The sequence below is a fragment of the Hevea brasiliensis genome, chromosome 8 (assembly GCF_030052815.1).
Source record: "Hevea brasiliensis isolate MT/VB/25A 57/8 chromosome 8, ASM3005281v1, whole genome shotgun sequence".
In the NCBI taxonomy this organism is placed as follows: Eukaryota; Viridiplantae; Streptophyta; class Magnoliopsida; order Malpighiales; family Euphorbiaceae; genus Hevea; species Hevea brasiliensis.
This window is the reverse complement of record NC_079500.1, coordinates 7,610,341-7,637,345: the sequence shown is the minus strand read 5'-3', so window position 1 is coordinate 7,637,345 and position 27,005 is coordinate 7,610,341. Positions and strand designations below refer to the sequence as shown.

Sequence of the window (27,005 nt, the reverse complement as noted above, 5' to 3'; positions counted from 1 at the left end):
TTTCAATTATATAATGTAAAAAATTAAAAAAAAAAGTGTTATTTTTGAATAATAATGATAATAAAAATGAACAATTTAAAAGAAATTAAAATTAAATTAATAATAAAAAATGCAATTATTTAATCCATCAATTTATAAAAATGTAATTATTAAATTTTTAAAATTTATAAAAGTGCAATGAAAGGCCAAAGCATATATCAGTCACGTATGCGCGCACATTCACCAACCGTAAGAGCTGAGGTTTCAAATAGTACAAAAAAAAAAAAAAATATGAGAAGTGATTTTTTAAATAAAGATTAGGAATTTAAATATGCTTTCAGTTTTAAAATTCATTTTAAATTTATAAATTATGAATTAAAAATAATTTTTTAATTATATTTAGCAAGATTTAAAAAAAAATAATTCAAATAAATATTATAAACATTACAATAACTTGTAAAAAATAGAAAAAAAAAATAAAAATGAGAAAGTTGATTTTCTTTTTCATCTTCAAATCCCTTTCACTTTAACGACACTCTTTTGTTAGAAGTTTACGCCTTTCTTCCAAAGCAAAAAGATATTGTAAAAAGAATTTATAATAAAATAAAAATGGGAATTTAGATAAAAATAAAATAAAAATGCGAAAATATGTATCCCTATGGTGGGGGTTAAACGGTGTCGTCTCTTGATTTAGCTATTTCAATTCGACGGGCAAGAAATCTGTTTGGAAACAAAGAAAGCGTACGATAGGAAAAGGTGCGCAGGACTATAAAGAGGTCTTCCTCACTCCCTGCGCAAATTAGGGCTGGTCCTCGCGGAAAATTCCCCGGTAGTTTCACCATTTTACAACAGATGGATCCTTGATTGATTGGTACTTCTCTCTTTCTCTCTGAAAAATTTCCCTCTTTCTATTATGAATTGGGTATTTCATATGTTATATTGAAACGGGTCTTTTGTAGCTGTGTACTTGTATGGGGGTAGTTAAAAAAAGGGACTTTTTTTTTTGTCTGTTCCATGATTTGTTCCATGGGAAATCTAGAAATGTAGGGAAATTTTAAGGTAGTATTGGGAATATTGTGATTTGATTTTTTGGGGTTGTGATTTTATTTTGTTTCTTCAAATTTAGATAGCAAAGAGTTCTCTGAGCTTAAAACTATCTTCAGTTTTTGAAGAATTATTATGATTGTAGAAATTCAAGTATTTGATCACTCATTTTTTTTGGTTGAATCTCAGTGAAATGGAGTAAGCTTTTCCATAGTTGTAAGTAAGATGTCCTATTCAGCTTTCATGAAATGCCAATGGCCAGGTGCAACATCTGCATTGTTAAACTGCAGGTTTTGAATTGGAAAGTCCATTTTTGGAATTCTGAATTGAAAAGGGTGGCGAATACAAAGATTTTTTTTTTTTTTGAATCAATGATAACCTTGAAAATGTTAATACCTTACTAGATTAGTAATCTATTTTTGAAAACAAAGAAAATAGTATAATAAAATTGGGGTATTGCCATGCATGCTGATGTATGTCAATAAGGATACATTTTATCCACCGTTCAAATTTTCAATTCAGTGTACCCGCAAGCATGAACTATATGGTTTTGTTTAATTGTGTGCCTTGTATACTTTGTGTAGGATTTGTTGGTTTCTCTATTAATTTTCTATTTTGGTTTTGTTAGTATGGGTAGTATGAAGTGATTGAAGCTTGATAAGTTTTCTGAAGTGAATATTTTGTGTGAGTTTTTCAACTTTGAAGAAATTTCATGATTGTGTTATTCAATTTGATTATCCATTGAGTTTATTGATTTTTTTATTATTCTTTGTTGTTTTTGTTTCCTATGCCATATACAAATGTTTTAGTACCTAAATTGATTTAAATCTATTACCTAAATTGATTTGAATCTTACTATTGAACCTGTAAATCTGACTATTCTTATGCAGTACATGATCCTTGAAAAATCAGTATTTCCAAGAAGCTTTAAATATTCTGGTAGACCTTACAAATTTTGATATAGTTTTGGCCATTGGGTAAAAACAAAAAGAAGAAAGCCACCAATGCTGGTTAACTATAAACTAAGTCCCTTCACTTGCATCCTACTGGGCTGTTATTTTTCACTTTCTTTTCGAAGGACGTGGTAGGAATATTATGTGTTTCAAATGCAATTGAAATATTCATGTGTTTCAAATAATTGAGAAGGTAAGTAATGAACAATATGCTGAAGCAAAACTTTCCCTGCCCTTGGGAAAAAACCAGCTGAATTTTGCAGAAGCAAACGAAAACTGAGAGGCAAAAGAATCTCGGAGGAAAGATCAACCTGGTTATCATATAATTACCCTGCGAGATTATTCGATTTGTTTTGCTATGAATTCTTTGTGTTCAATGAATTCCTTCCAAAAAATTGCAAAAGGAGAACAATCGGTATTATTTGATGGACTATAAGTTTCAATACGCAATTTCAACAGTATAGGATCAGTGAACCAGAAAATTCTGAAATAAACTAAAAACAAAGATACAATTCATGGGAAAGAATTTGGAGTAGACAAGTGGATCATTGTTTAGTTGCTGGTCGATGTGCTTCTTGGTAGAACAAAGTTATAAATAACAAAAGAAAAATTGTAATTAATGGAACTTAAGAGTGCAAAGTGGCGAATTTTACTGATCATAAATTTGTTCAATGGTTCACAAACCTGAAATGTTATCGTGCATAAAGGAAACTATTTTATGATGAGTTACAATAGTAGCATTGATGTTGTTATCTGATAAAGATGAGAATATCTAAATGGGCATGTTCATTGTAATCATAAGCATTATTTATGGGTTTGCCTTTTTGTGCTAGCAGTGTTTTATGGATGCATTCTTACTGAAATATGTTGATATTTGTATTATTATGCGATGCATTTGTTTACCTATAGGAATTGAATAGGTTGTTTATCTTGTTGGCATATTGGACACAGGTTTCTAAGTTGACCTCACATAGGTTAATGAGAAACATGATGTCTGAAGAGGCTGGACAGATGCTTGTGGTTTATGATGATCCCTCAGACCAACGATCTGTGTCTTTGGATGATACCAGTAGCACGGAAGAATCACCTGATAAAACCAGACTTTCACTAGAAACTACTAATGATGCAATTCCATACATTGGGCAGAGGTTTGCTACCCATGATGCAGCTTATGAATTCTACAGTGAATTTGCGAGGCGATGTGGATTCTCAATCCGCCGTCATCGCACAGAAGGAAAGGATGGGGTTGGCAAAGGACTCACCAGACGTTATTTTGTCTGTCACCGAGCTGGAAATACTCCTGTCAAAGCCTCAAATGAGAGCAAGCCCCAAAGGAACAGAAAATCCTCCCGGTGTGGGTGTCAAGCATATATGAGGATAAGCAAGGCCACAGAGATAGGGATGCCAGAATGGCGTGTCACAGGTTTTGCAAATCACCATAATCATGAACTCCTAGAACCAAATCAGGTCCGTTTCCTTCCTGCATATCGAACCATATCAGATGCAGACAAAAGCAGAATCCTCATGTTTGCCAAAACAGGAATTTCAGTGCAGCAAATGATGAGGCTCATGGAGCTTGAAAAATGTGTGGAGCCAGGATACTTGCCATTTACTGAGAAGGACGTGAGGAATTTGATTCAGTCTTTCAGGAAATTAGATCCGGAGGAAGAGAGCATAGACTTGTTGAGAATGTGCAGAAACATAAAAGAGAAAGACCCGAACTTTAAATTTGAATACACACTTGATTCAAACAATAGGTTAGAGAATATAGCTTGGTCATATGCATCATCAATCCAGTCATATGATATCTTTGGTGATGCAGTGGTATTTGATACAACACATCGCCTGACTGCATTTGACATGCCTCTTGGGATATGGGTTGGAGTGAATAATTATGGAATGCCATGTTTCTTCGGTTGTGTGCTTTTACGAGAGGAAAATTTGAGGTTATTATCGTGGGCATTGAAGGTAATAGAATTGAAGTAATTTTCCTTTAATCAATCAATCGATCACCTTATATTGCACACGTAGCACTTTTTAATTTTATTTCATCCAATTTATTGGCCTTATCCTTTTAGCCATAGCAAGTAGCAAAAAGAAAGCAGATATTCTGAAATTGATTAGCAGAAACTAATAGGATTATATGCAGGAGATAGTTATTATGGTGGATATGGAATAATTGGTTGGTCAATTATTTGCAACATTCACTAAAATATTCTGGATATATTATATATTTATATGGATGTGGAATAATTAGCGAAGTCTCTGTTTTTGTGTTTAAACTTATGAATGTTGGGGAGTGGGCTAAATAATCACCAACATAATGCCTGTTAGATTTGATATAGTCACTTGCCATGAATGTAGTTTAGTCCAACAAATTGTGTATGAACCTCTTGATGTACATTCTGTGACAGCTAGTCATAAGATTATACTTTGAAATGCTGTTTTCATAATTGATGATAATTCTTGGACAAATGCAATCTTGCTCCCAAATTTACTACAGTGATTTGTTTTATGTTGTCTATATGATAGGCATTCTTAGGGTTTATGAATGGGAAGGCTCCACAAACAATTCTAACTGACCAAAATATGTGCCTCAAAGAAGCAATAGCAATGGAGATGCCAACAACAAAACATGCTCTTTGCATATGGATGACTGTGGCAAAGTTTCCATCCTGGTTTAATGCTGTTCTGGGAGAACGTTATACTGAGTGGAAGGCAGAGTTCCATCGACTCTATAACCTGGAGTCAATTGAGGATTTTGAGCTGGGTTGGAGGGACATGGTTAATTCTTTTGGGCTGCACAATAATAGGCACCTTGCCAACTTGTATACCTTGCGCACTCTTTGGGCATTACCATACTTGAGAAGCCATTTCTTTGCAGGAATGACTGCAGCTGGTTATTCAAAATCAATTAATGCTTTCATACAACGATTTCTGAGCGCACAGACTCGGCTTGCACACTTTGTGGAACAAGTATGTTGTCTTTCTATTCCTGTCAAATCAGTGAGAGTCAAAATGAGTTTCCATCTAACTGAACTATTCCAAAATTTCACCACTCCTACAGTACTGACTTCACATTTTTAAGTTATACTCTCTCTATTATTGTTACTGTTGAAGTTGTAGTTTCAGCTGCGAATCCATGCTTATTTGAATTTTTCTTTCTTTCTTTCTTGATGATGATGATGGTTTGTGCATGATAATTTGGAAGTTACTCCTGAATTGCCGGTTAGTTGAGAGTGTACCATGCGTTTGCAGCTTTCAGTTATACAAGTCTTTCTGCTGCTGATGAGAGGCATCTTTTTTATGCATTTTTTGGTGAAAAACTTTTCCCTGTTTTTGACTTAGCTTTGCACATCAGGTTGCTGTTGCTGTAGATTTTAAAGATCAAGCTGCTGAACAGCAAACAATGCAGCAGAATCTCCAAAACATATGCCTAAAAACAGGGGCACCTATGGAATCCCATGCTGCCACAGTCCTTACGCCATATGCCTTCTCTAAGCTCCAGGAACAACTTGTTTTGGCTAACCACTATGCATCATTCCAGATGGAAGATGGGTTTCTTGTGAGACACCATACTAAACTTGAGGGAGGCCGGAAAGTATATTGGGTTCCCAGGGAAGGCATCATTAGTTGCAGTTGCCATCAGTTTGAGTTCTCTGGAATTCTTTGTCGGCATGCTCTCCGAGTTCTTTCCACAGGAAATTGTTTTCAGATTCCAGAAAGGTATCTCCCCACCCGTTGGAGTAGAATCAGCACAAGTCCAGCGAAACTTCTTCACGGTTCTCCAAATGATCATGGAGAAAGGGTACAGTTATTGCAGAACTTGGTATCAACTCTAATAACTGAATCTGCCAAGTCAAAAGAAAGGCTGGACATTGCTACTGAGCAAGTTTCCATCCTCTTATCTCGCATCAAGGAGCAGCCAGTTCCATCACATGGTGTGAGAGAGATCGCATCCACTCATCACAATATTTAGCCAAACTACAATACCATTGTTTGAATTATCTTGGAAAGGAGGAGGAAACATGCCAACATTTTGGTAAAGAAAGCAAGTTGGCTATATCTGTGAAGCAATGATTAAATGAATTTACTTGCTTGTGGATTGAAATTCTGCATGAAAATTTTTGTAACTTTGGTTCATGCAATCATATGATCATACATGGTGTTATATTTCCCTGACAGCATGTTTCATGCCCATTCTTATGGGAGCTATTGAGAAGTCAGTGTCATGTACACACACACACACACACATATATAAAGGGATTTTGTTGTTTAAACCAATATATGATCATTCTCAAGGCTTATAAAATGGCATGGCAATGATGGAAGTGATAGTTGTTCATGTCATCAGGAGTAACTAAGCAGAAGTTCATCCAAGAAGAAGGTTTAAAAGGAAAAAGATAAAACAAACAACCAATAAAAATTGGCATAATAACAAAAATCAATTAAACATATTTAGTAAATCATATCATCCGTATTATGCAATTTTAAAATTTTCTAATAATAAAAAAATGAAAATAAAATTTTTAAATAATAGCTTCACAACATTTCAGTTAATTACTAGTGTTTAAAGGGTAATTATCACACATAATTAGTTAATTTAATATGAGTATTTTTATAAAAATTATTAAATTTTATTTTTTATCATAAAACACATTAAATTTTAATTTGATTTCATATAAGTCACTATAATAAAAAATTAAAAATTTTTATATTAAATTGCTAATTTATCAATTATTTTATAAATAAAATTATTTTTTTACAATTTCTATAATTTTTAAATATATATATTTTAAAGATTTCAAACATGATTTTGCGGCAATTATTTTCTCCTCTTTATAGTGCAAACGACGTGTCGTTGCTTTGCACAATAAATTCACTGATCTGTTTTGGAATTTTGGGCTGTGCGTTACTCTTTATCTTAAAATGATGTCCAGACGGTGTCGTGCTGAGCATTTATAGAGAAGCGGGCGACAGCAGAAAGTCTCTCTTCATCTCCGCCTCCACCTCCAGCCGGCCCGTTTCAGCTCCGCAACTGCAAGCAGGAGAGCTACACACCTTGGATACGAGTTAACCTGTACGTGTTTGCATATCAAGGAGCTGAATTAAAATTTTAATTTCTCTCTATTCAACTCAATTGCCTCCCTTTTGATCTGGGTCCTCTCTGCGCATTTTTCTTCATATACTTAGTTTGCATATATAGGTACTATGTGTATAATACTTTATGTATACGGGGACAAACGTTTATATTTGGGTTAAATGAATGATGGGTTCTCTCTATTTCTTGATGAATTTATGGGTGTATTTCTTTCAACTGATTAATTTGATATTTGGTAAGGTGAAACTGCTCATAGATTGAGGATTTTATGAGTTCCATATACAGTTTTAGATTTCCATAGAATTAGACGTATTAACTTTATTAGCAATTCACTTGTGAGTTTTTTTTTTTTTTCCTCCAGGTGTTGTAGTTGGTGATTTGCTTCAAGGAAAATGCATCCTCCTTTGGCATTGCATATGCATCCAATGTGTGCTGAAGTGAGTTTCCCTTTATGCCTTTCTTTTCTTGTTATTGTTCAATTGTCCCTAGGATTTGTGATGCTAATGGGAAAACTCAGATTTTTCTCTTGCATTTAATCTTGGATGGATCACTCATAACTTTACGTATTTGTTGGAGTGGGGTCAGTGGTAGGAGAGAGGGGCATAATGTTTGTTGGATTAAAGGGCCAACTGTGATGCTGTGAGTAACTTTATGGGAAGGGTAAAGTTCATAATTTTAACTGGTAACTTAATTTATAAGGAGAAAAATCAACATTTCCTATTGCTGGTGATCCGCACCTTTTGCCCTCTGCCTCTTCTGCTGTAGGGTGGGTGGAGATTTGGCTTTGTTTCCAATCTCTTGCACAGAGGTTTAAGATAGTGCCTCATCTATGACAAATGAACAGAGATCTTTTTATTGCATCTGGTTGTAGCTTGTAGGTCAGAGATCAAAGGCCACTGTAAAACTTTATACACAAAACATTCAAACTTCATCTTTAAATTGTGTTTCTTATGGTATTTGGTCCTGAATAAAGCAGAATCGGAATTATGATTCGTTAACAGAAGTATGTGTAGCATATTACGGAGACTGTAATTGTGATGCTTTATCAAGGGAAGTGAAACCAATGCAACTCCTGTGCCATTTTTGCCTACTATATTGTACTGGGTTTTGGTGATAATCTTCTGCTGTTTAAAGCTTTCATTTTGCTTAATCAAGCAACAAAAATGTTTTGCAGATTATTGAACAATTCCAACAGTGTCATTTGGACCATCCCATTGGAAAATTCTTTGGCAAATGTACAGACCTCAAAATAAAGCTTGATCGATGTTTTCGGGAGGAAGTGAGTAACTATTATGTGTGTCTCTTGTTTATCTAGTTAAAATATAGACTTTGACTTTAAATTAAAAGTTTGAAATTCGCCCTCAGAAAGCTGTGAAGCGGAAGGCAAATTTTGAACAGAGTAAGAAACTTAAAGAAAGGCTTCAGACATTAAGGAAGGAAGCCGCTGAGAGAAGCCCTGAGGAGAAGAATTTTATGTGAGCATAACACTGAAGTGGGAAGTGTTGTCTGAAACTCCCCTGGATTCTTAATTGAGACTATACAAATCTTTTTTCTAGCTTAGAAAACATTGAATGGCCCATACTTCACATTGCCACAAAGTGAGAGAGAATCTGGATTATATAGTTTATCGCATATTGTGGCATTATATTAACTGTCATTTTTTCTGTGGTTGGAAAAATAATTTGATTTACCCTGGAGGAAGATCATGAACTTCGATTTATCTGTTTGTACAATTGCAAGGAGATATTAGTTTGTCATTTCATTTTATAAATTTCATTTGCCATGGTTCCATTTGTTGAATAGAATCACACAACTGAGTTCATGTTTCTGTGTTGGTCAATTAATGCTTGGGCAGGGTGTTCTATAACTTTGCAAGAACAGGAAGATCATTGAAACATGCACTCTTTTGTTTTTATTTTTCCATTCTCGGAACATGAATGGATTTTCTATTTAATTTGCATGGTCCTTCAGGAGCCTGTACCCTTGACCTCGGATAGGTTCTTTGTGGGAGGGTTATAACCTCAAAAACATGTTTGCATGCTTGGAAAGTACAGTTCGAGCAGTCCTCAAATTCACATAAATGAATTTCTCTTCTTTTTCAGTCTAGTGTGTTCAACTGGACTAATATCTGTTCTAGCCAGGGAGAAAAGTTTTAGGATCTGGAACTCCAAGATTGGACCCTTCAATTCAAAGAGACAAGCACTTAGCTAAGCTACAACCATTAAACTGATTTAACTTGAAGAAAAATTGCTTCCTGTTCACTACTGTTTCCCTTAATTTATGTTATGTTCAACTGTCCAAAGACGCATCTGAGAACTAGTCTGGTTTAGTGGTTCCAATGAAGCAGTAGCATGTGACTCTTCTCTAATGATCTGAATGGTCCACCTTCCCCAGACCTTCAGATACTTGTGATAGTCATCTTCTATGGTCCAGTCCTTGCCTTGGCTTCCCTTCCTAGAATACCATTTCAATTCTTCAAGCTCGGGCAGAGTTGCAACACGTTCCATGCCAAATTGTTTTTGAGATGAATCAGGACAGTGATATGCTACTGCATAAACTCGAGTACTTTCACATTTGGTCTAAAGAAGGCATTGAAAAGATACTTGGACACAAATGTAGTACGAAAACTGCTTGAAAATTGCAACAGAAGCAGAGATTATGAAACAAGAAAAATACATAAACTACTTCTGAGAATCATTAACTAGAATTCTTAAGCAAGACAAAAAGATCCAAGTGAAAATGCCAATCGGAAGAAATAAATCATATGGCTGTGAATATGAAAAGAAACACAAACTATAATGTCAAAACAATCTCATTCGCGACATTATTCGTCTAGCATTACATTAAAATGACTAACAAAAGCAATCTATAATACAAGAATGAAAAAATAATGCACAAGCTGACAGGAAGATACAAAGGTTCTTCTTTGTGTTGAAAGTTTCCAGTAAAGAACAAAAGGACGAACAAAAACTCTAATGAATGGATTGTATATGTCTATTCTACCAATAATCAAGGCATGAACATTTCCCCTCCTTAAAATGATGAAATCTGCTCCCATCTCTCACTATGATCTCCCTCTCAAACACTCTAGATATGATCTTGCTCACCTCGTGACAATCTGTACATACCCTCAGGTTCTTTACAATTCGAATGCAATCCCCAGCTCCGATTACTAAAAAACCAAAAGCAATTGCCAACCTCTCACTGTGCACCCTAATTGCGTTCTCTTTCTCTTCCTCCCCAATGTCATGTAAAACTGAGGATAGATTAGGAACATAGCCAGCTTCAGCTACACGAGTTTCTATTACTTCAAGCATTTTGTGTATCTCTAGTGAACGCTCATGTTTTCTGTCTCCAGCGACAAATTGGTGGACTCTTCCCTGGGTTTCAATCAAGCTCCAACCTGCAATTTTATTGGTGTTCCTTTCAGCCATCAATCTTCGAACTCTTATTACCTCATCCCATTTCCTAGACTTGGCATAAATATTAGCTAGTTGTACATAATGTCCATCATATGATGGATCCAATTCTATCAATTTATTCCCTATATTTTCACCCAATTCAATTAATCCATGAATCCTACAAGCACAAAGAAGAGTTGCCCACAATACTGGGTTTGGCGAGACAACTTTGTTCTCAATCATTTCAATAGCCTCAGATACTAAAACCAGCTCGACCCAAGAGATCAACCATGCAGCCATAATGCTCCATCTCAGGCTCAATGCCATAATTGTCAGTCATCAACTTAAAATAACGCTTGCCCTCCTTGACCAAACCTGCTCGACTACAAGCGTTTAAAATACCAATGAAGGTAACATTCACGGGACGTATTCCTTCATTTAGGAACCTCTCAAACAGTGCAATAGCTTCTTTTCCACGACCGTGTGAGGCCATACCACAAATCATGACATTCCATGTGGAAATATCTCTTTGGGGCATTTTGTCAAATAGAAGCCTAGACTGTTCAATGCACCCACATTTTGCATACATATCAAGAAGGGCTGTCCCAAGAGTAACTGTCAGTGGAATATTCAATGAATCTATAATTGAATGAACCAACCGACCGTGTTCAATTAAACCCAATTGCGCTGAAGCCGAGAGTACCGTCACCAATGTGGCTTCATTTGGAATTAACCCAATCCCTCTCATTCTTCTGAAGCACTCTAAACCTTCTTCAAGCTTCCCATTATGCACATAAGCCATAATCATAGTATTCCACGAGATGACATCTCTTTCGGGCATTTCATCAAACATACTCTCCACGACATCAACTCTTCCATCTCTTGCAAACCCCGCCAACATAGCATTCCAAGTAATAACATCACGGTTATGTGGACTCTCATCAAATACCTTTTTTGAACTCTCAACCTTACAACAAGAAGAATACAAATGAATCAAAGCATTCCTCACGTATACATCCTCACCAAATCCAAGCTTCACCACATGACCATGAAGCTGAACCCCTTCATTGAAACCTATTCCCTTTCCACAAGCTTGCAAAAGAAAAGTGAAACTATAATTATTGGGTCTTACACAATTTCTCAACATCGATGAGTAAAAAAGAACAGATTTCAGAGGAGATTCGCTCTTTGCAAAGCACCTGATCATGTTATTGGAGGCGAAAACATTTGGGTTTGTGATTGTTTGATAAATTGACTGAGAATAATCAAATGGGGTTGATGGAGACAGAGCGAGGATGGTGAGGAGATGACCCATGAGAGACGCAATTTGGCGAGGCCAGAGATGATGATGTGGGCATGGGCTTGCTTGGTCTGGAAGAGTGAAGGATTAGCCCGCAAAGAAGAGAAAAATGGGTGAAATATAGCGGTGGAGAATTGAGAATAGGAAGCTTTGGTTGTGAAGGAGAGAAGAGGTACTGGTTTATTAGCAAACATAGGAGAAAACAGACGGAAATGAGAGCTTCCAGATTTTGAAAGCACTGCACCACAGCAAACAACAGTTATGTCTCGCGCCTTTTTTTGGCTGTTTAAACGACGACGGTTTTGCCCTTAAACTACGGCGTTTTAGTTTTCTTGGGAAAATCTTGGTTAGAATGGTTTTTATATTCATATAATTTAAATATTTTTATTTATATTGTAATTTTAAGTTAAAAACTATTGACAAAATTAAAGATACTCCAAATTCATATATTTCGGAAATTAAATTTTAGAGCCAGCCAAACCTAATATATAATTCCGGTTAAGTCATTTATTTATTTAAGTATTTATTAATTTTATTTTCATAAATTAGATTATTCATTTATTTTTGTCTTTTAAAATTTAATAAACAAAAATAATTAAATTAACAAATTATTCGTCAAAACAACAAGATCCTGTTTGGTTCAATTTTATGAAAAAATTTATTTTATTTATAAATAAATTCAATTATAAAATTTATTTATAAATAAATTTCTTTATTTAGTATATTTTATATTAAATATAGAATTTATTTCAAATAAAATAAATATTATGTTTAAAATAAATAAAATAAATTGATATATAATTATAAAATAATTTTGTCACTTAAAATATATATAATTTTAAATTTTGAACTCATTTATAAATTTTATCAATTTTAATAGAGTTTAGTTTAGTTATAATAAATTTTATGGAATTGAATATGAAGAATTCCAAATGAATTTTCATTTAAAATGAATACTAAAATTTTATATTTATAAATAAATTTCATAAAATTTCATAAATTTCATTTATACCAAACATTGCCTAAATTAACTAAACATTAACTAAATATTTTATTTTTCTTAAAAAAAATTAAATATTTTGTTTTTGCCCCTTTAATAAATTTGGTCACCTTTTTATTTTATTTTATTTTTTTTGGATTCACTCAAGTATTCATCTATATCGTTTTATAGTCTATAAAAGACTCAACCTTTTGAGTTTATTATACTCATTTTATATAGGCATTTTAAGGTAGTTTTATATCAATTTTGCCCTTATTATTTAATGTTTTTATGCTTTTAATCTTTATTTTAACTAAATTGTTAATTTTAGTTACTTTATATTTGATTTTTGAAATTTTAATATTTTTAATAGGTTTTTATAGTGAATTAAAGATCAATCATGCATTAGGAGATTATTTGAGAAGATTTGAAAGCTTGAAGAATGAAAAAAGTTGAACAAATTAAGTTTTGAAATCCAAACTTGTTGATATTTACTTGAGATGTTGCTTATAGCATGTCACATTATTTAGCTTATGACATCGGGCAAGTCACATGCCAAGCGCAACTGAATTCAAGCATCTTTAGAATTTTAGAAATAAAACTCGTTGAGATTTGCTGAAGAACTCACTTATTCTTGTGTCTCTAGGCAAAGGCAAATACAAACCTTACTTAAGATGTTGTCTAGGTTAGGTAACTCACAGCAAACACTCTAGAAACTTGAAAACACATTTTGACCTTAAAATTTTTACACCTCATCTCTTATCAATTCATTTGTCCTTATTCATTTTTTAAACCTACCAACTTTTGGGGCCATATAAAAATATTTTTTTTAGTCTTTTCCCAAAGAAGAAGTAAGAAGAAAGAGAGAACAACAGAAGAAAAGAAAAATAAAAAGAATAATAAGGAGAATAGAGGATGTTATTTCTGCTAGAGGCTACTGCTAGAATATTCAGCTGCAGTTTTCAGAGTTTTGGGCTTTCCCTTACCTGGGTTATTCTATTCTTATACTATTTTTACGTTTCCTTTGTTAGTATAGTTTTTCTAAGATTTTAGAGCTAAGTTGTAATGTTTTGAATTTATTTGTGAATTTGGATTGGGTTTTATCAATATTTATACAAATATAAGTTTTAATTCTTTTACTTATTTACCTAATATTGAATCCCATGGGTCTAATTTTTAATATTTGATTGAAGGATCGAAAGGTGCATTGATAGATAATTAAGGATTTGAATTTAAAAATACCTGGATTTAGAAATAAACTAGGAATTTAAGAGAAAACATTGATTGATTTTAAAACTTAATGGGTTTTAAGTGAATCAAATATGGCACGAATTTGGATTTTTTAAAAATACTATTTGATTTGCTTAAAAAAGATATGAAAGGGTTTCAAAATCAATCATCTTCAACCCCTATTTTCTCTTAAAATTAGATGAATAAAACAAATCCCAATAGATTTAATTCATAAACTCCAACTCTTGAATTATTTTTATTATCAATTAGTCTTTGCTCTTACTTGCCTATTATTAATTTAATTAATTTTTGCTTAGGTTAAAACTTTATTTACATTACCCATTGCCTATTTTTTTAATTTTACATTTAAATTGTTGCATTTAGTTAATTTAGTCTCCTATAAATTGCAATTAGTCTAAACATTTAGAAAAACTATAATCTGATACTTAAATATAATTTTTCGTGGGAACAATACTTTACTTATTATTTTATTATTTGATACGGCCCGTATATTTGTGGATATCCAACATCAGATTTGATGACTGCTCCTCCCAAAAAAATGCCTTCTCCAAGAATTGAATATGAATTCTCCCCTTAGAAGTATAATAAGTCTCACTATTGCAGCCAATGTTTATCAGTGGTTATACTTTTTATTTTTCTAACAAGTAAATTACAAAATGGCAAATATATATATATAGAAATTATATAATAATTAAAAATTTTATTTATGCAATTCGAGGTGGGTATAATTATGCTTATTAAATAAAGTTTTCACCACCAATGAGCTTTGAATGCTAATGCTAATTATATATATATAATTCTCACCATTATCCCGCCAATATTTCTTATTAGATTGTTCAGCATTACCAAATAGCCCACATAAACACAAATGACAAAAGACATTTCAGAGTTGGTTTATTATCATAAAACAAAACTATATCAGCATTTTCAATCCTAGTAATTCATGGCTAGTACTGATATGAGCTAGACATTTTAATCAAGAATGAAAATTTGTTTTGTACAAAGATACAATTAGATGAAGTAAATGTTGCATTAAGGATACCTCTTCCGCAAAGGGCACATGGCAATCACAGTCCTTTCTAAAGAAGGCCATTCTAGAGAGTCATCAATTCATATGCTCCTCAATCTTGGTAGATTAAGAAGTATTAGTTTCTTTAGACTTGGAAGTGCACGAGATTCCAATCCATTGTTCTCTGCTTTTATAATAATCTCTTCAATTTCTTAACAATCTTCAACTTCCAAATATTGTAGAGTATAGAGTTGTTAAATTAAGCCGTTACAGAAATTCTTTTGCAACTTTAGGCATTTGTATAAGATTAAAGTGATAAGTTGAGCTAGGCTTCCGGTAGGTATGAAGCCTCCCAAATTCTTTTCGACATGGGGAGATTGCTTATGGGGAGAAAATCTTTTCTAATGATCTCAATACAACATTTGTTATCCTATTATCATAGACACCATATTTTATTTGGGCTAATAATTTTTTTTTTGTATACACAATATTTTGTGTGGGCCTATAAATTTTTTTTAAAAGAAAATTAAATTAATTAAAAAATATATGTACAAAAATCCAATTTTTATTAATTGGATTATTATTTTCACTCTTTCTTTAATTCTAATTTAATTTTCAATTTTATTTTATATTTTGACTTTATTTTTAATTTTAATTCTTTAAATTATTTAAGTTTGTTTTTTTAATTGGATTCCACATTTATTTTAACTCTAATTTGTAATTTAATTTTAGTTTCTTAAAAAGAATAATGAAAAAGTTTTATCATCAATTTTATGAAGATTTAGTTTCATCCACTAGATTTAGAATTTCATTTTTTAGAAAAATTGAAGAGAAGAGCAAAATTATTTCAAAATTGTTTCTTAAAAACAAAATAATAGAATTAAATATAATCTATCAAAATTTATTAAGGTTTATTTTTAACCATTAGATTTAAATTAGTTAAAGTAATTTGTACCTTTGAATCTTGACTATTTATTTTTGTAAGAATAAATTTAGACCCTAGGATCAAAAAGTAACAAAATAAATGTGCCCTAGTTAATCATAGCCATTGAATATTTTAGGAATTAATTTTGGATAATTAGATTAGGAGTTTATTAAATAAATAAAGATAAATTTTAGTACTATTAAATCCTAGCTCTTAACTTTTTTTTTAGAGATCTAATTCCCACCTTTGATTAAAACTAAAGTAAAAAAAAAAAAAGAAGACAAATTTAGTACTTTTTAATCTCAACTTTTAATTTAATTTTGTAAGGAGTAATTTTTAGCCCTTAGATAAAAAAAAATAGTCCCTTTTAATCCAAACCTTTCATTTTTTTTATCTCTTTAATTTATGACAATTGGAATTTAAAAATAAATAAATAAATAAAAACAAAATAAAATAAAAGCAAAATTTGTTCTTTTAAATCTCAACTTTTTTTTTAAAAAAAAAATCTTGAATCCTAACTTTAAGGTTTTATTCCATTATAAATACCATCTTTTTCTATTGGAGGAAGGTGAGAAATCATAAAGTAATTTTTTTGGGAAAAGCTTTTAGGGAGAGGAGGAAAAAAATTTGTTTCTTCCAAAAGAAATTGCAAAACAACATTCTCTTGAAACTTGTAACATAAAGCAACATTCCACTCATCTTTTCCTCCATTTATCACACATCTTATAAATTACCCAACATTTTCCTTCTCTCACTTTTCCATTGAGACCCATTTCATCCTATTTGCACACAAAGTACCATTGCACTCACTCCATAGACTCATCTAAGTCCGCAGTTCATCAACACCACCACTCATGGTTCAATAGCTCTGTTCTTTTGTATGGAAGTTTATCTTGCCACAGTTCGCCCATTTGTGCCTTTTCTATCACTTGCAGTAGAGTGGCTATGATCTAATTGAGTTATATATTTCAAAATGCTATTTTGATTATTATGTTTTTTGAGGTAATGGATACACTTTTAGGGAGTTTATATGGATTATTATATTATGTTAAATAGGCCTTATTTTGTCATCAAAATTACTGTGTCAAAATGCTATTGCTGAGGCTTCTGGTTGATGGTTATTGAGTGTTATTTGCTTCTCATAATGCACTGTTTATCTAGATGTATTAGGATGTCTGAACTGTCAATATATTGTTCACTGCTTGCATTTTGGGACTCATAAAATAGATCTCTCATAGATTTTTGTTGATATTGAGTGTTTTAAGGATTATTTTTCTGTTTGCCATTGTAAGCAATATTATGATTCTTAGTTTAATGTTTTAACTCTGATTTTTTTACTTTTTTTATTGCTAAATAACTTGGCGTTATAGTTAATATCCTGTTGGTATTTGAATATTTGTGTTTTGATTCATTTTTTGCACAATAACAAAAGCTAAATGTTTGTTGATATTCTGTAGACCACCTAAAACTTATCTTTTTGCAGTTAAAAATTAATGCAGTAAAAATGTCCCATATGGTTGTTGGAAATTAGTGTTGCGTTCTACATGGATGTAGTGAATTGTGATGGTAGATGCTGTAAGTCTATATCTTGATAGTTATGTGATCATTGGGTTACTTTGATTTTTTTTTTTATTTTTTATTTTTTATATACCATAATTTTTCTCTTGTTGTAGGTTATTAGATCATTATATTAAGGATTAAATGTGTTCGTATGTGAAACATTTATTTATGTGAATACTTACTTGGTTGCATTGGTGAGTTCGCATAATGTTTTTTTTTTTTTTTTTTTTGATAAAATTAGGATGATGAGCAAAAAGGATTATGAGACTGTTCTAGGCGCCCTTAACAACTTAAATGGAGAATATCATTGCATTTTTTTTTCTCAATTAATTAAAATCATTTAAACTAAATAATTTTTTTAGTACTTAAAAGGGTATCTCTTAAACACCTTAAATAAGGAGATAATTTTGGTTTAATAGCAATAATTTTGGTTTAATAGCAAGTTTGTCTTAAATCATTAAATATTTTAAATATATAATTTTAAGTTTAATAGCATGTTTGTCTTAAACCATTTAAAAATTTAATATATTAATATAATTTTGATTTAACTACAAGATTGTCTTAAACTATAAAAAAGTTAATTTAAATCAAAATACATAATTTTAGGTTTAATGGCAAATTTGCCTTAAACCATTTTAGAATTAAATAAATATATAATTTTTAGTTTAACGATAAATTTGCCTTAAACTATTTTAGAATTGAATTAAAAATATATATTTTTAAATTAAAATATATAACTTTAGGTTTAACAGTAAGTTTGCTTTAAATCATTTAAAAATTTAATATATTAATATAATTTTAATTTATTGATAAGTTTGTCTTAAATTATAAAAATCAATTAAAAATTAATTTAAATCAAAATATATAATTTTAGGTTTAACGATAAGTTTGCCTTAAATTATTTTTTTAAAAATAATAATAAAATAAAAACAAAATTAAAAAATTTTAATTTAAATTAAAATATTTAAATCTAGCTTAACAACAAGTTTGTCTTAAACTATTTAAAAAATTTTTAAAATTTTTAATCTAAATTAAAAGATACAATTTTGGTTTAATGATAAGTTTGTCTTAAATCATTAAAAAAAATCTAAATATATTAATATATAATTTTGGATTTAATGGCAAGTTTTCCTAAAATCATATTAAAAAAATAATTTAATAATAATAATAATCGATTATCCTTGTTTACTAGAAAGTTTTCCTTAAATTATATAAAAGTTTATGGTTTAACAGAAAGTTTCTTTCAAATCATTTCTTTAAATAACAGTAAAAATAAAAATTTTAATAAAGATAGTAATATATAACTGTATAACTAGGAATAATAAAATTAATTCCCTAAAAGCTTAGTCCCTCTTCTTTTAAAACTTATTGAGTGTATGAATTAGATATATAGGCTATTATATCATTCTTTTATGCAAGAACGATGTTATTGAGCATGACTTTAGAAAATCTCTGCTTAAATATCGATAAGTCTGTTAGTAGTATGTGTGTTTATGTTAATTGACTTGCCAATTTAGTCATTAATCACATCTCATATTATTTGCCACATACGACTCATTTCATATAACACCGTTGTTCAATACCAATGATGGGATTGGTGATAGGTAGCTTAAAGTTTTCACTGCCTATTAAAAATCCCTAGGAATTGAATGGTACAATTTCCGAACTAAGAGTTTTAACTGTGTGAGGAAGGAGTCTAATAAAAGGAAATAATAAGTCATATGCATGACATCCATGGTGTGACTCTAGCTTTATTATAATAAAATTCATTTTTCTTTCCTAAAAGTAAATTGATATGAAGACTTTTACAATAAACATGAATTTTTCAAGATCTTTCTTTTATTGACATTTCAATAAAATGATTAAAGTTATATATATTTCATTATAAGTATTAATTTTTCCCTTTCAAATAAAATATGGCTTCTACTTTTAACAATGCGACATAAAAAAAACAAGAAAAATATTTAATTTAGCAAAAATTTAAAATGAAAGTTTATTTTCCTGTCTACTTTTTTATTTTCAAGCAAAATTAATTTCAAGTAAATTTAATGTTTTAGCAAAGGACTCAAGGTCCTCTTTTAATGCAAATTTAATTTTCCGTAAATAATTCAAGATTTACATTTTATTATCTTATAGTTTTTGCCTATAAAATTTTTAAATTACAATTTGTCTATTGTCAAACTTAGAATCCTCTTTTTTCTAAGGATTTTTTTTTCCTTATTTCAAAATTAATAATTTCAAACTGAACATAAAACCTAATTTTTATAAAAAAAATAATAAAAATAGAATCAAAATTAATTTTTAGGGTCACCTCACATACTTTTTTATTTGATTTATCATAATAGTAAGATATTTATATATTCCTATATCTACGCTTTTTTATCTTTTATAGAACAAACATAAGGAATCAATATAATAATTTAAACTCCATTTTAAGATTATGGACATTAATTTGTTGAGTACATTATTAAATCTACCTATCCTTTTTGAGGGACGACGTGGAGCGCCTAATACAATCTTCGCATGTATACGGACCCCGAACCTTAGATCTTTAGATTAGAAGTGGTAAATAATTTTTCTAAATTTTTCAAAATTGAAAGTTTTCTTTAATTTTCTCTCAAAATTAAGTGGCGACTTTTCACTTTTTACACAACACTTGTTATCCTATTGCCATCAACAATGGTTTCCATTTCATTGCAACTTTCGATCAAACAACTTCTCAAAATTATTCAATCTTTGGATTTTGCATTATATTATACTTTAATCTATAAATTTTTAAAAATTAATTTAGATTCTAAATTTTATACTATATCTTACTTTAGTCCTTAAAATTTCAATAAATAGAACAATTTGGTCTTTTTTTTATCGATGGATGAAATTGTTATAAATATTAAATTAAATGGACTAAATTATTTTAAATATTAAAATTAAAGGGATTAAATAATTTATTTCTCAAAATTCAGAAATAAAATGTAATATAGTATAAAATGTAAAGATTAAGTAATTAACTTTTCAAAACCCACAAACAAACTAAAGTGTAATATAAAAAGAAAAAAAAAAACCGAACGACATATTATAATTGCAAGTAATAGAAAAATTGTGTGGAATTCTGGCATATGATTGATTTAGACAGCTTTTCATCTCTTCCTTCAGCTTTAGGCTCAAAAACAATCACCTCGTTGGAATAAAGCCATCATTTTACTAGTGAATTAGAAGGATAAATTTCAATAACTGTTTCTAAATTTACATAATTATAATACTAAAATTCTTTTAACTTTAAAATGTAATATAAAATCCCATAAACTTTTAAATTTTATACAAAGAAATCCTTCGACTTTCAATTACTGATTTTTCAATTAGAAACTGATGTGAATAGCTCTCGCATGGCGCTTAGTCAACATTTCTCCTTCCTCTCTTATGCAAAGTGTAAAATTATTCTCTTTACGCATGAAAAATTATTCTGTATATAAAGAAAAAAAAGATTCAATTTACACATGACTTGAGAAAGAAAAGAGAAATCGACTAAACTCCATGCTGAACTGCTTCAGGCCGCCTAATTGAAAAACTGGTAATTGGAGGTTAGAGGGATTTTACTGTTTAAAATTTGAAAGTTGATAGGGTTTTATGTTACATTTTTAAGTGGAGGGACTGTAATGTTACAACTAGATAAGTTCAGAGATAGTTGTCAAAATTTATCCGAATTAGAAAGCAATGTTTACTTATGATCTCTTCTTCATGGGTCGTTCTTCATTCACCATTGTTCCCCCTCTTTCGTCTTTCCCTCGAAATTTATCTTAAGAAAGATTAAACTTCTATTTTATTTCTTTTCTTTTAACCCTTGTTACGGTCCATAACCTTGTGTTTGGATCTTAATTATGTAAGGGAAATAAAGGAAAATAAAGAGAAAAAATATTTTAATTTAACTTTGTGTTATTTAGAATTTGAATAATTTCTCTTGAAAAAACAAGAAAAATAACTATTATACTCTTATTTTGAATAAATTTTGACAATTATCCATGAACTTATTTAGTTGTAATATTACAGTCCCTCAATTTAAAAATATAACATAAAATTCTATCAACTTTCAAATTTTGCACAATAAAATCCTTCTAACATTCAATGACCAGTTTTTCAGTTAGACGCTGACCTGGACAGTTCCAACATGGAGCTTAGTCAGTATTTCTCTTTTCTCTCTCAGGTCATATGTAAATTAACTTCTAATTCTCTCTATAGATAGAATAATTTTTCATGCATAAAGAGAATAATTTTACACTTTACATAAGAGATGAGAGAGAAATATTGACTAAGCGCCATGCGGGAGCTATTTACATCAGTTTCTAACTGCAAAATCAATAATTGAAAGTCAAAGGGATTTTATTGTAAAAAATTGAAAGTTTAAGGAGTTTTATGTTATATTTTAAAGTTAAAGAACTGTAGTGTTACAACTATATAAGTTCAGAGACAGTTATTGAAATTTATCCCTTTTATTTTATCTTTTTTATATTTATTATATTGTAAAAGGACAATAAGTATATACATTTCTCTTTCTTTCTCGTCAATTTAGAAGAAAATATTTTGGGTTAACACAAAGGAGGTGATTTGTCTTATAGAGAAATCAAAGTTCTCTTCTTTTCTTCTGTCCATTTTCCTAGACTACCTTGTACAGTTCAAGAACACCTCAACTCTAACTCTTTGTTTGGATGCTTAATTAATTAGGGGAAATGAAGAGAATTTGAGTGGAGAAATAAAGAGAAAAAAAAATGAAAAGAAATCTAATTTCTTTATGATATGTGGATAAATTATTAGAACATGAGAGAAATTTACGAGAAATGATGTTTGTATTTATATATACAAGTAATTTTCATAAGAAGGCACGAATTTTCTTCGATTCCTTTTAATTAGGAGAGAAATCTTTTAGATCAAATACAAAAGTTGAGAAATATATTTTCTCCTCTTTTCTCTCTTCAATTTAATATTCAATCAAGGAAATTTAAAGAAATCAAATTTCATTTTCTTTCTCTCTCTATTCCTCCCAATCCAAACAAAAGGGTCAAAGAGATCTCTCTGTTATCTATTTGACGCAGTGCTTAAACTTATATTTTCTTATTGTCATAAGAATTCCTAACTCTAATGGAAACTTTTATTTTTTCTAAATAGGTTTTATTTATGTTTCCTAGTTTATTTAGGATTTTAAAATATTTTTTTTATTTAATTTAGGTCTTTAAATATATTATCTATTTAGATTAGTACTCTTTAATTCATTTATACTTAAATTAAGATTTAAAATTCTATAAATACCCATAATACTTTCATTATGTATAAGTTTTCAGGTTTATTTAATAAAGTTTTCATTTTTCATAATATATAATTTCAACAATTATTAATTTTATTTTCATAAATTAAATTATTCATTTATTTTGGTCTTTTTGAAATTTATTGAACAAAAAATAATTAAATTAACAAATTATTTGTCAAAACAATAAATTAACTAGACATTAAATAAATATTTTATTTTGCCCCTTTAGCCAATACAGTCAATTATTATTATTTTTTTAGTTCAAAAGGATATCTTCTCATATCCATTTTATAATTTATAGAAGATTAATCATTTCGAATTCGTGACCGCCCCTTCCAACAATACTTTATTTAAAGATTGAACGTAGTTTTCCCTTAAAAGCATAGTAAACCTATTATTGCACTCAACACTGTCTTTTTGAAATTTATTGAACAAAAAATAATTAAATTAACAAATTATTTGTCAAAACAATAAATTAACTAAACATTAAATAAATATTTTATTTTGCCACTTTAGCCAATTCAGTCAATTATTTTTTTTTTAATTCAAAAGGATCTCCTTATATCCATTTTATAATTTATAAAAGATTAATCATTTCGGATTCGTGATTGCCCCTTCCAATAATACTTTATCTAAAGATTAAACGTTGTTCTCCCTTAAAAGTATAGTAAACTTTACTATTGCACTCAACACCTGTTAATAATGATCTTCTCTCTCTATATATAATGCTTTATCCAAAGATTGAATATAAGTTATCCCTTTAAAAGCATAGTGAACCTTATTATTGCACCTAACACTTGTTAATAATGATCCTCCATAATCCTCTCTCTCTATATGTATAATGCTTTATCCAAAGATTGAACATAAGTTATCCTCTTAAAAGTATAGTGAGCCTTATTAGTGCACCTAATACTTACTAATAATGATCCTCTCTCTCTCTCTCTCTCTCTCTATATATATATATATATTCTCCAGAAGTTATATAATAATTGAAAATTTTATTTGTATAATTCGAAGTGGCTATAATTATGCCTATTATATCCTCACCACCAATGAGCTTTGAGTGATGTTGCACTCTCTAAGATTTTGAGTTCAAATCTCATTTAGCATCAATTATATATATATAAAAGACTCTCACCGGTAACCAACCAATATTTCTTATCAGATTGTTCAGCGTTCCCAAAAAAGCCCACACAAAAACAAATGACAAAACATAAAACTCTCACCAGTAACCAACCAATATTTCTTATCAAATTGTTCAGTAGTCCTAAAAAGCCCACACAAACACAAACGACAAAAGACATTTCATAGTTAGGTTTATTGTCATACAACAAAACTAGATCAGGACTTCCAGTCCTACTAATTCATGGCTGGTATTGATATTAACTGGCCATTTTAATCAAGAATGAAAATATGTTTCATACAAAGATGCAATTAGATGATCTAAATGTTGCATTAAGGATACCTCTCCAACAGAGGGCACATGGCAATCACAGTCCTTTCTAAAGAAGGCCACTCTAGTGAGTCATCAATCCATATGCTCCTTAATCTTGGTAGATTAAGAAGTATTAGTTTCTTCAGACTTGGAAGTGCACGAGATTCCAATCCATTGTTCTCTGCTTCTATAATAATCTCTTCAATTCCTTCACAATCTTCAACTTCCAAATGTTGCAGCTTACAGAGTTGTTGAATTAACCCTTTGGAGAAGATCTTCTTCAACTTTGGGCATTTGTAGAAGATTAAGGTGGCAAGTTGAGCTAGGCTTCCAGTAGGTATTGAACCCTCCCAGATGCTTTTCAACATGGGGAGATTGCTTATGTACATCTTTTCCAAGGATTGCAATACAACATTCGTTATCCCATTGCCGTCAATAATGGTTTCCATTTCATTGCAACTTTCAATCAAACAACTCCTCAACTTGTTGAGATTGTCAACGCCATAATCAGATAGTTTGAGAACTCCTTTATTTCCAAGTAGCTCAAGTGCATTGGCTGTAGCAAGTACTTCTTTTATTGCAGCATCTATGCCTTCACCATTTGCATATTTCAAGCACTTGCAGACTTCATATTCAAAATAATCAACAATTCTGTATGGATGTGAATGATATTGACCAATGGAAAATTGGAATGCAAAGCAAAAGTGCTTCCACATTGAGCTTTTCATGATAAAGATCTTAAGAATATCCACTCCAGGAAAACAAAATGAAAGAGAGGTCAATTTTGTCAAGGTAGCTACCTCCTCACTCATTTCTCTTGCAACCTCATTCCACAATTGATTACCCACCCTAACATCAATGACCAATTCTTCCAACAAAGAAAGTTTTGAAATGATGTTTCGGTAAATTTCCATCCTCCTTGATCTTCCATCAATATTTGAGAATGACATACGAAACACCTCAGCTGTCTCAAACATCCAACTTCAATGGGTAAATAATTAATCTTAGTGCCTCGAATATCAAGCACCTCAAGATGCTGCAAAGTGTCTATTCTTGATGGGAGCTTTATTAATTGATTGCAACAATTTAAATAGAGTGCTCTGAGGCTTTGCAAGCAAGATAGAGACAATGGTAATGTTGTAATCTTGGTTCCATGCAAGTCTAGAACTCAAGATTTTGCATAGATCCAAAGAATTGCTCAGGATCATTGTCAAATCACCATTTCTCTGTAGCAACAGTGTTGAGAGGTTATTGCAAGCTGGTCTTTCTGGCAAACTACACAATTTGTTATCCATCAAAGAGATTCGCTTCGCCTGTTTCCATTCTTCCTCCTCTAGGGGCTGTTGTATCTCTTCATGGGTTTTCACCAAACATTTGGAATCCTCTTTCTCTGATGAGATCTTAAGGGCCATATTACGAAGAACTTTATTCATCTTTATGTGTTTCATCTCAGAGCTCTCTAGCAAAGATACATTGATGAGATCATTCAATATTTCTTGTCCTCTGTCGCGTGCAGTGAACTCATCCGCATCACGAATGAAACCTTCAGCTCTCCAGCATTCCAGCAAATAATCCATATAGACATTGCAACCTTCAGTAAATAATGCAACATAGAGAAAGCAAACCTTTTTATCTTCCTTGCCTAATTCTTCATAGCAAAATCTCAATCGATCAAGTACTTCATCCATGGCTTGATCATTAATATTAGGCCACTTCTGCAATCTCTTCAATCCAGCCCACCATAGAGAAATTCTATCTTTCTTTCTGAAGGTTTTTGCTACTATGTCTATCACAAGTGGCAAATTGGCACATTCCCTAATGACAAGCGGGATTACTGGATCAAAATCTGAGAGATTTATATGTCGGCCTAATTTTTCTAGAAAGAGTTTCCGAGCATCAACTTCTGAGAGTGATTCAACCCTGACTATATCATCAGCACACATACCCATACAAACATCACGGTATCTAGATGCTAGAACCACCTTGCTATCCTTCTCATTTTCATAGATGCCTATGTCATCTAAATTAAAAGATTCCCATACACCATCCAAAAGAAGCAAATACCTCTTACACTCCAGCTCCTCAAAAATTCTTGAGGCAATTCTCTTAGTGTCAGTAAGGCCTTCCACATTCAACTTCAGCCTTTGTGCAATTTCACATTGCAACTTTTGTTTTGCACATTTTAGCTTTATTTTTGCATGCTGTAACTCTTCTTCATTGCCTTCATCTGTTAAAGCCACAAAAATTACTATGTCAAACATTTTAGCAATTTGTTCATTATTGTTCAGATTTTGCAGAATTGCTGATTTCCCAACTCCAACCATCCCCCATACCCCAATTCTTTTTACATCATCATCCCTTAGAGTTCCAGTATCTTTTCAACAGTCCTCAAGAGTGATGACTTGTCCTCTATTCTTGGGGCTTTTACTTTAATGATAGGCTCAGGTGACCTCTCAACTACTACACCTGTTGCAAAAGAGCTATTCTGCCCAGCAACGGCACAAATCATCAAGCTTCTCTGCCATGCATTTGCTAAGATTTGGATACTGCCAAAAAGCGATGATGCTTCTTTGCTCCTCATATTCGCTTCCAGGTTTAGCACCTCTTTTTCAATTTTGTTCAAACCTTGCAATCCACATCAAGCATTCTTTGGTGGCTTGTTTTCTCTTATCTGTGTTTATTTTAGCCAACAAATCATCCTCCTTGCATACAGCTTCTTTGCATCCTCTTTCAACCTTTCATAATTCTTTTCTAAATTTTTGCATAGTCTAT

General features: G+C 31.0%; 4 protein-coding genes across 7 annotated transcripts; 2 read left to right on the top strand and 2 right to left on the bottom strand.

Annotated features, from left to right (window-relative positions):
- Positions 1–700: 700 nt before the first annotated feature.
- LOC110650721 (protein FAR1-RELATED SEQUENCE 11) lies at positions 701–6,158 on the top strand. 4 transcript variants are annotated; one of them, XM_058151170.1, is made up of 5 exons: positions 834–850; positions 1,652–1,707; positions 2,928–3,944; positions 4,509–4,952; positions 5,338–6,158. In XM_058151170.1, exons 3-5 carry the CDS (start codon positions 2,955–2,957, stop codon positions 5,953–5,955), a joined length of 2,052 nt encoding a protein of 683 aa, XP_058007153.1. In that variant the 5' UTR covers positions 834–850; positions 1,652–1,707; positions 2,928–2,954; the 3' UTR covers positions 5,956–6,158. The 4 variants fall into 4 exon arrangements, with proteins under 4 accessions (XP_021661520.2, XP_058007153.1, XP_058007152.1 ...); XM_058151169.1 differs by lacking the exon at positions 834–850 and adding an exon at positions 857–1,038; XM_021805828.2 differs by lacking the exon at positions 1,652–1,707 and having other exon boundaries at positions 701–850.
- A 712-nt stretch (positions 6,159–6,870) lies between these two features.
- Positions 6,871–8,868, top strand: LOC110650719 (uncharacterized). Its single transcript, XM_021805823.2, has 4 exons — positions 6,871–7,056; positions 7,439–7,514; positions 8,252–8,356; positions 8,443–8,868. Exons 2-4 carry the CDS (start codon positions 7,470–7,472, stop codon positions 8,554–8,556), a joined length of 264 nt encoding a protein of 87 aa, XP_021661515.1. The 5' UTR covers positions 6,871–7,056; positions 7,439–7,469; the 3' UTR covers positions 8,557–8,868.
- Positions 8,869–9,854: 986 nt separating this feature from the next.
- Positions 9,855–12,033, bottom strand: LOC110650717 (pentatricopeptide repeat-containing protein At5g66520). The gene is given in 3 exon segments (XM_058151168.1): positions 9,855–10,739; positions 10,741–11,804; positions 11,807–12,033. Coding segments are annotated over 3 exon segments (1,893 nt in total). The 5' UTR covers positions 11,973–12,033; the 3' UTR covers positions 9,855–10,076.
- Positions 12,034–25,261: 13,228 nt separating this feature from the next.
- On the bottom strand, positions 25,262–26,557 carry LOC131181999 (probable disease resistance protein At5g63020). The gene has a single exon (XM_058150626.1). It carries the CDS (start codon positions 26,555–26,557, stop codon positions 25,262–25,264), a length of 1,296 nt encoding a protein of 431 aa, XP_058006609.1.
- Positions 26,558–27,005: the final 448 nt, after the last annotated feature.

What these genes read in the sequence shown, in the direction of transcription:
- LOC110650721 (XM_021805828.2), top strand. Translation starts at nt 2,955, where the DNA reads ATGAGAAACATGATGTCTGAAGAGGCTGGACAGATGCTTGTGGTTTAT. An exon ending in TATTATCGTGGGCATTGAAG is followed by an intron (nt 3,945 to 4,508) that starts GTAATAGAATTG and finishes TCTATATGATAG; the next exon opens with GCATTCTTAGGGTTTATGAA. An exon ending in TTGCACACTTTGTGGAACAA is followed by an intron (nt 4,953 to 5,337) that starts GTATGTTGTCTT and finishes TTTGCACATCAG; the next exon opens with GTTGCTGTTGCTGTAGATTT.
- LOC110650719 (XM_021805823.2), top strand. Translation starts at nt 7,470, where the DNA reads ATGCATCCTCCTTTGGCATTGCATATGCATCCAATGTGTGCTGAA. An exon ending in TGCATCCAATGTGTGCTGAA is followed by an intron (nt 7,515 to 8,251) that starts GTGAGTTTCCCT and finishes AATGTTTTGCAG; the next exon opens with ATTATTGAACAATTCCAACA. An exon ending in ATCGATGTTTTCGGGAGGAA is followed by an intron (nt 8,357 to 8,442) that starts GTGAGTAACTAT and finishes ATTCGCCCTCAG; the next exon opens with AAAGCTGTGAAGCGGAAGGC.
- LOC131181999 (XM_058150626.1), bottom strand. Translation starts at nt 26,557, where the DNA reads ATGGTTGGAGTTGGGAAATCAGCAATTCTGCAAAATCTGAACAATAAT.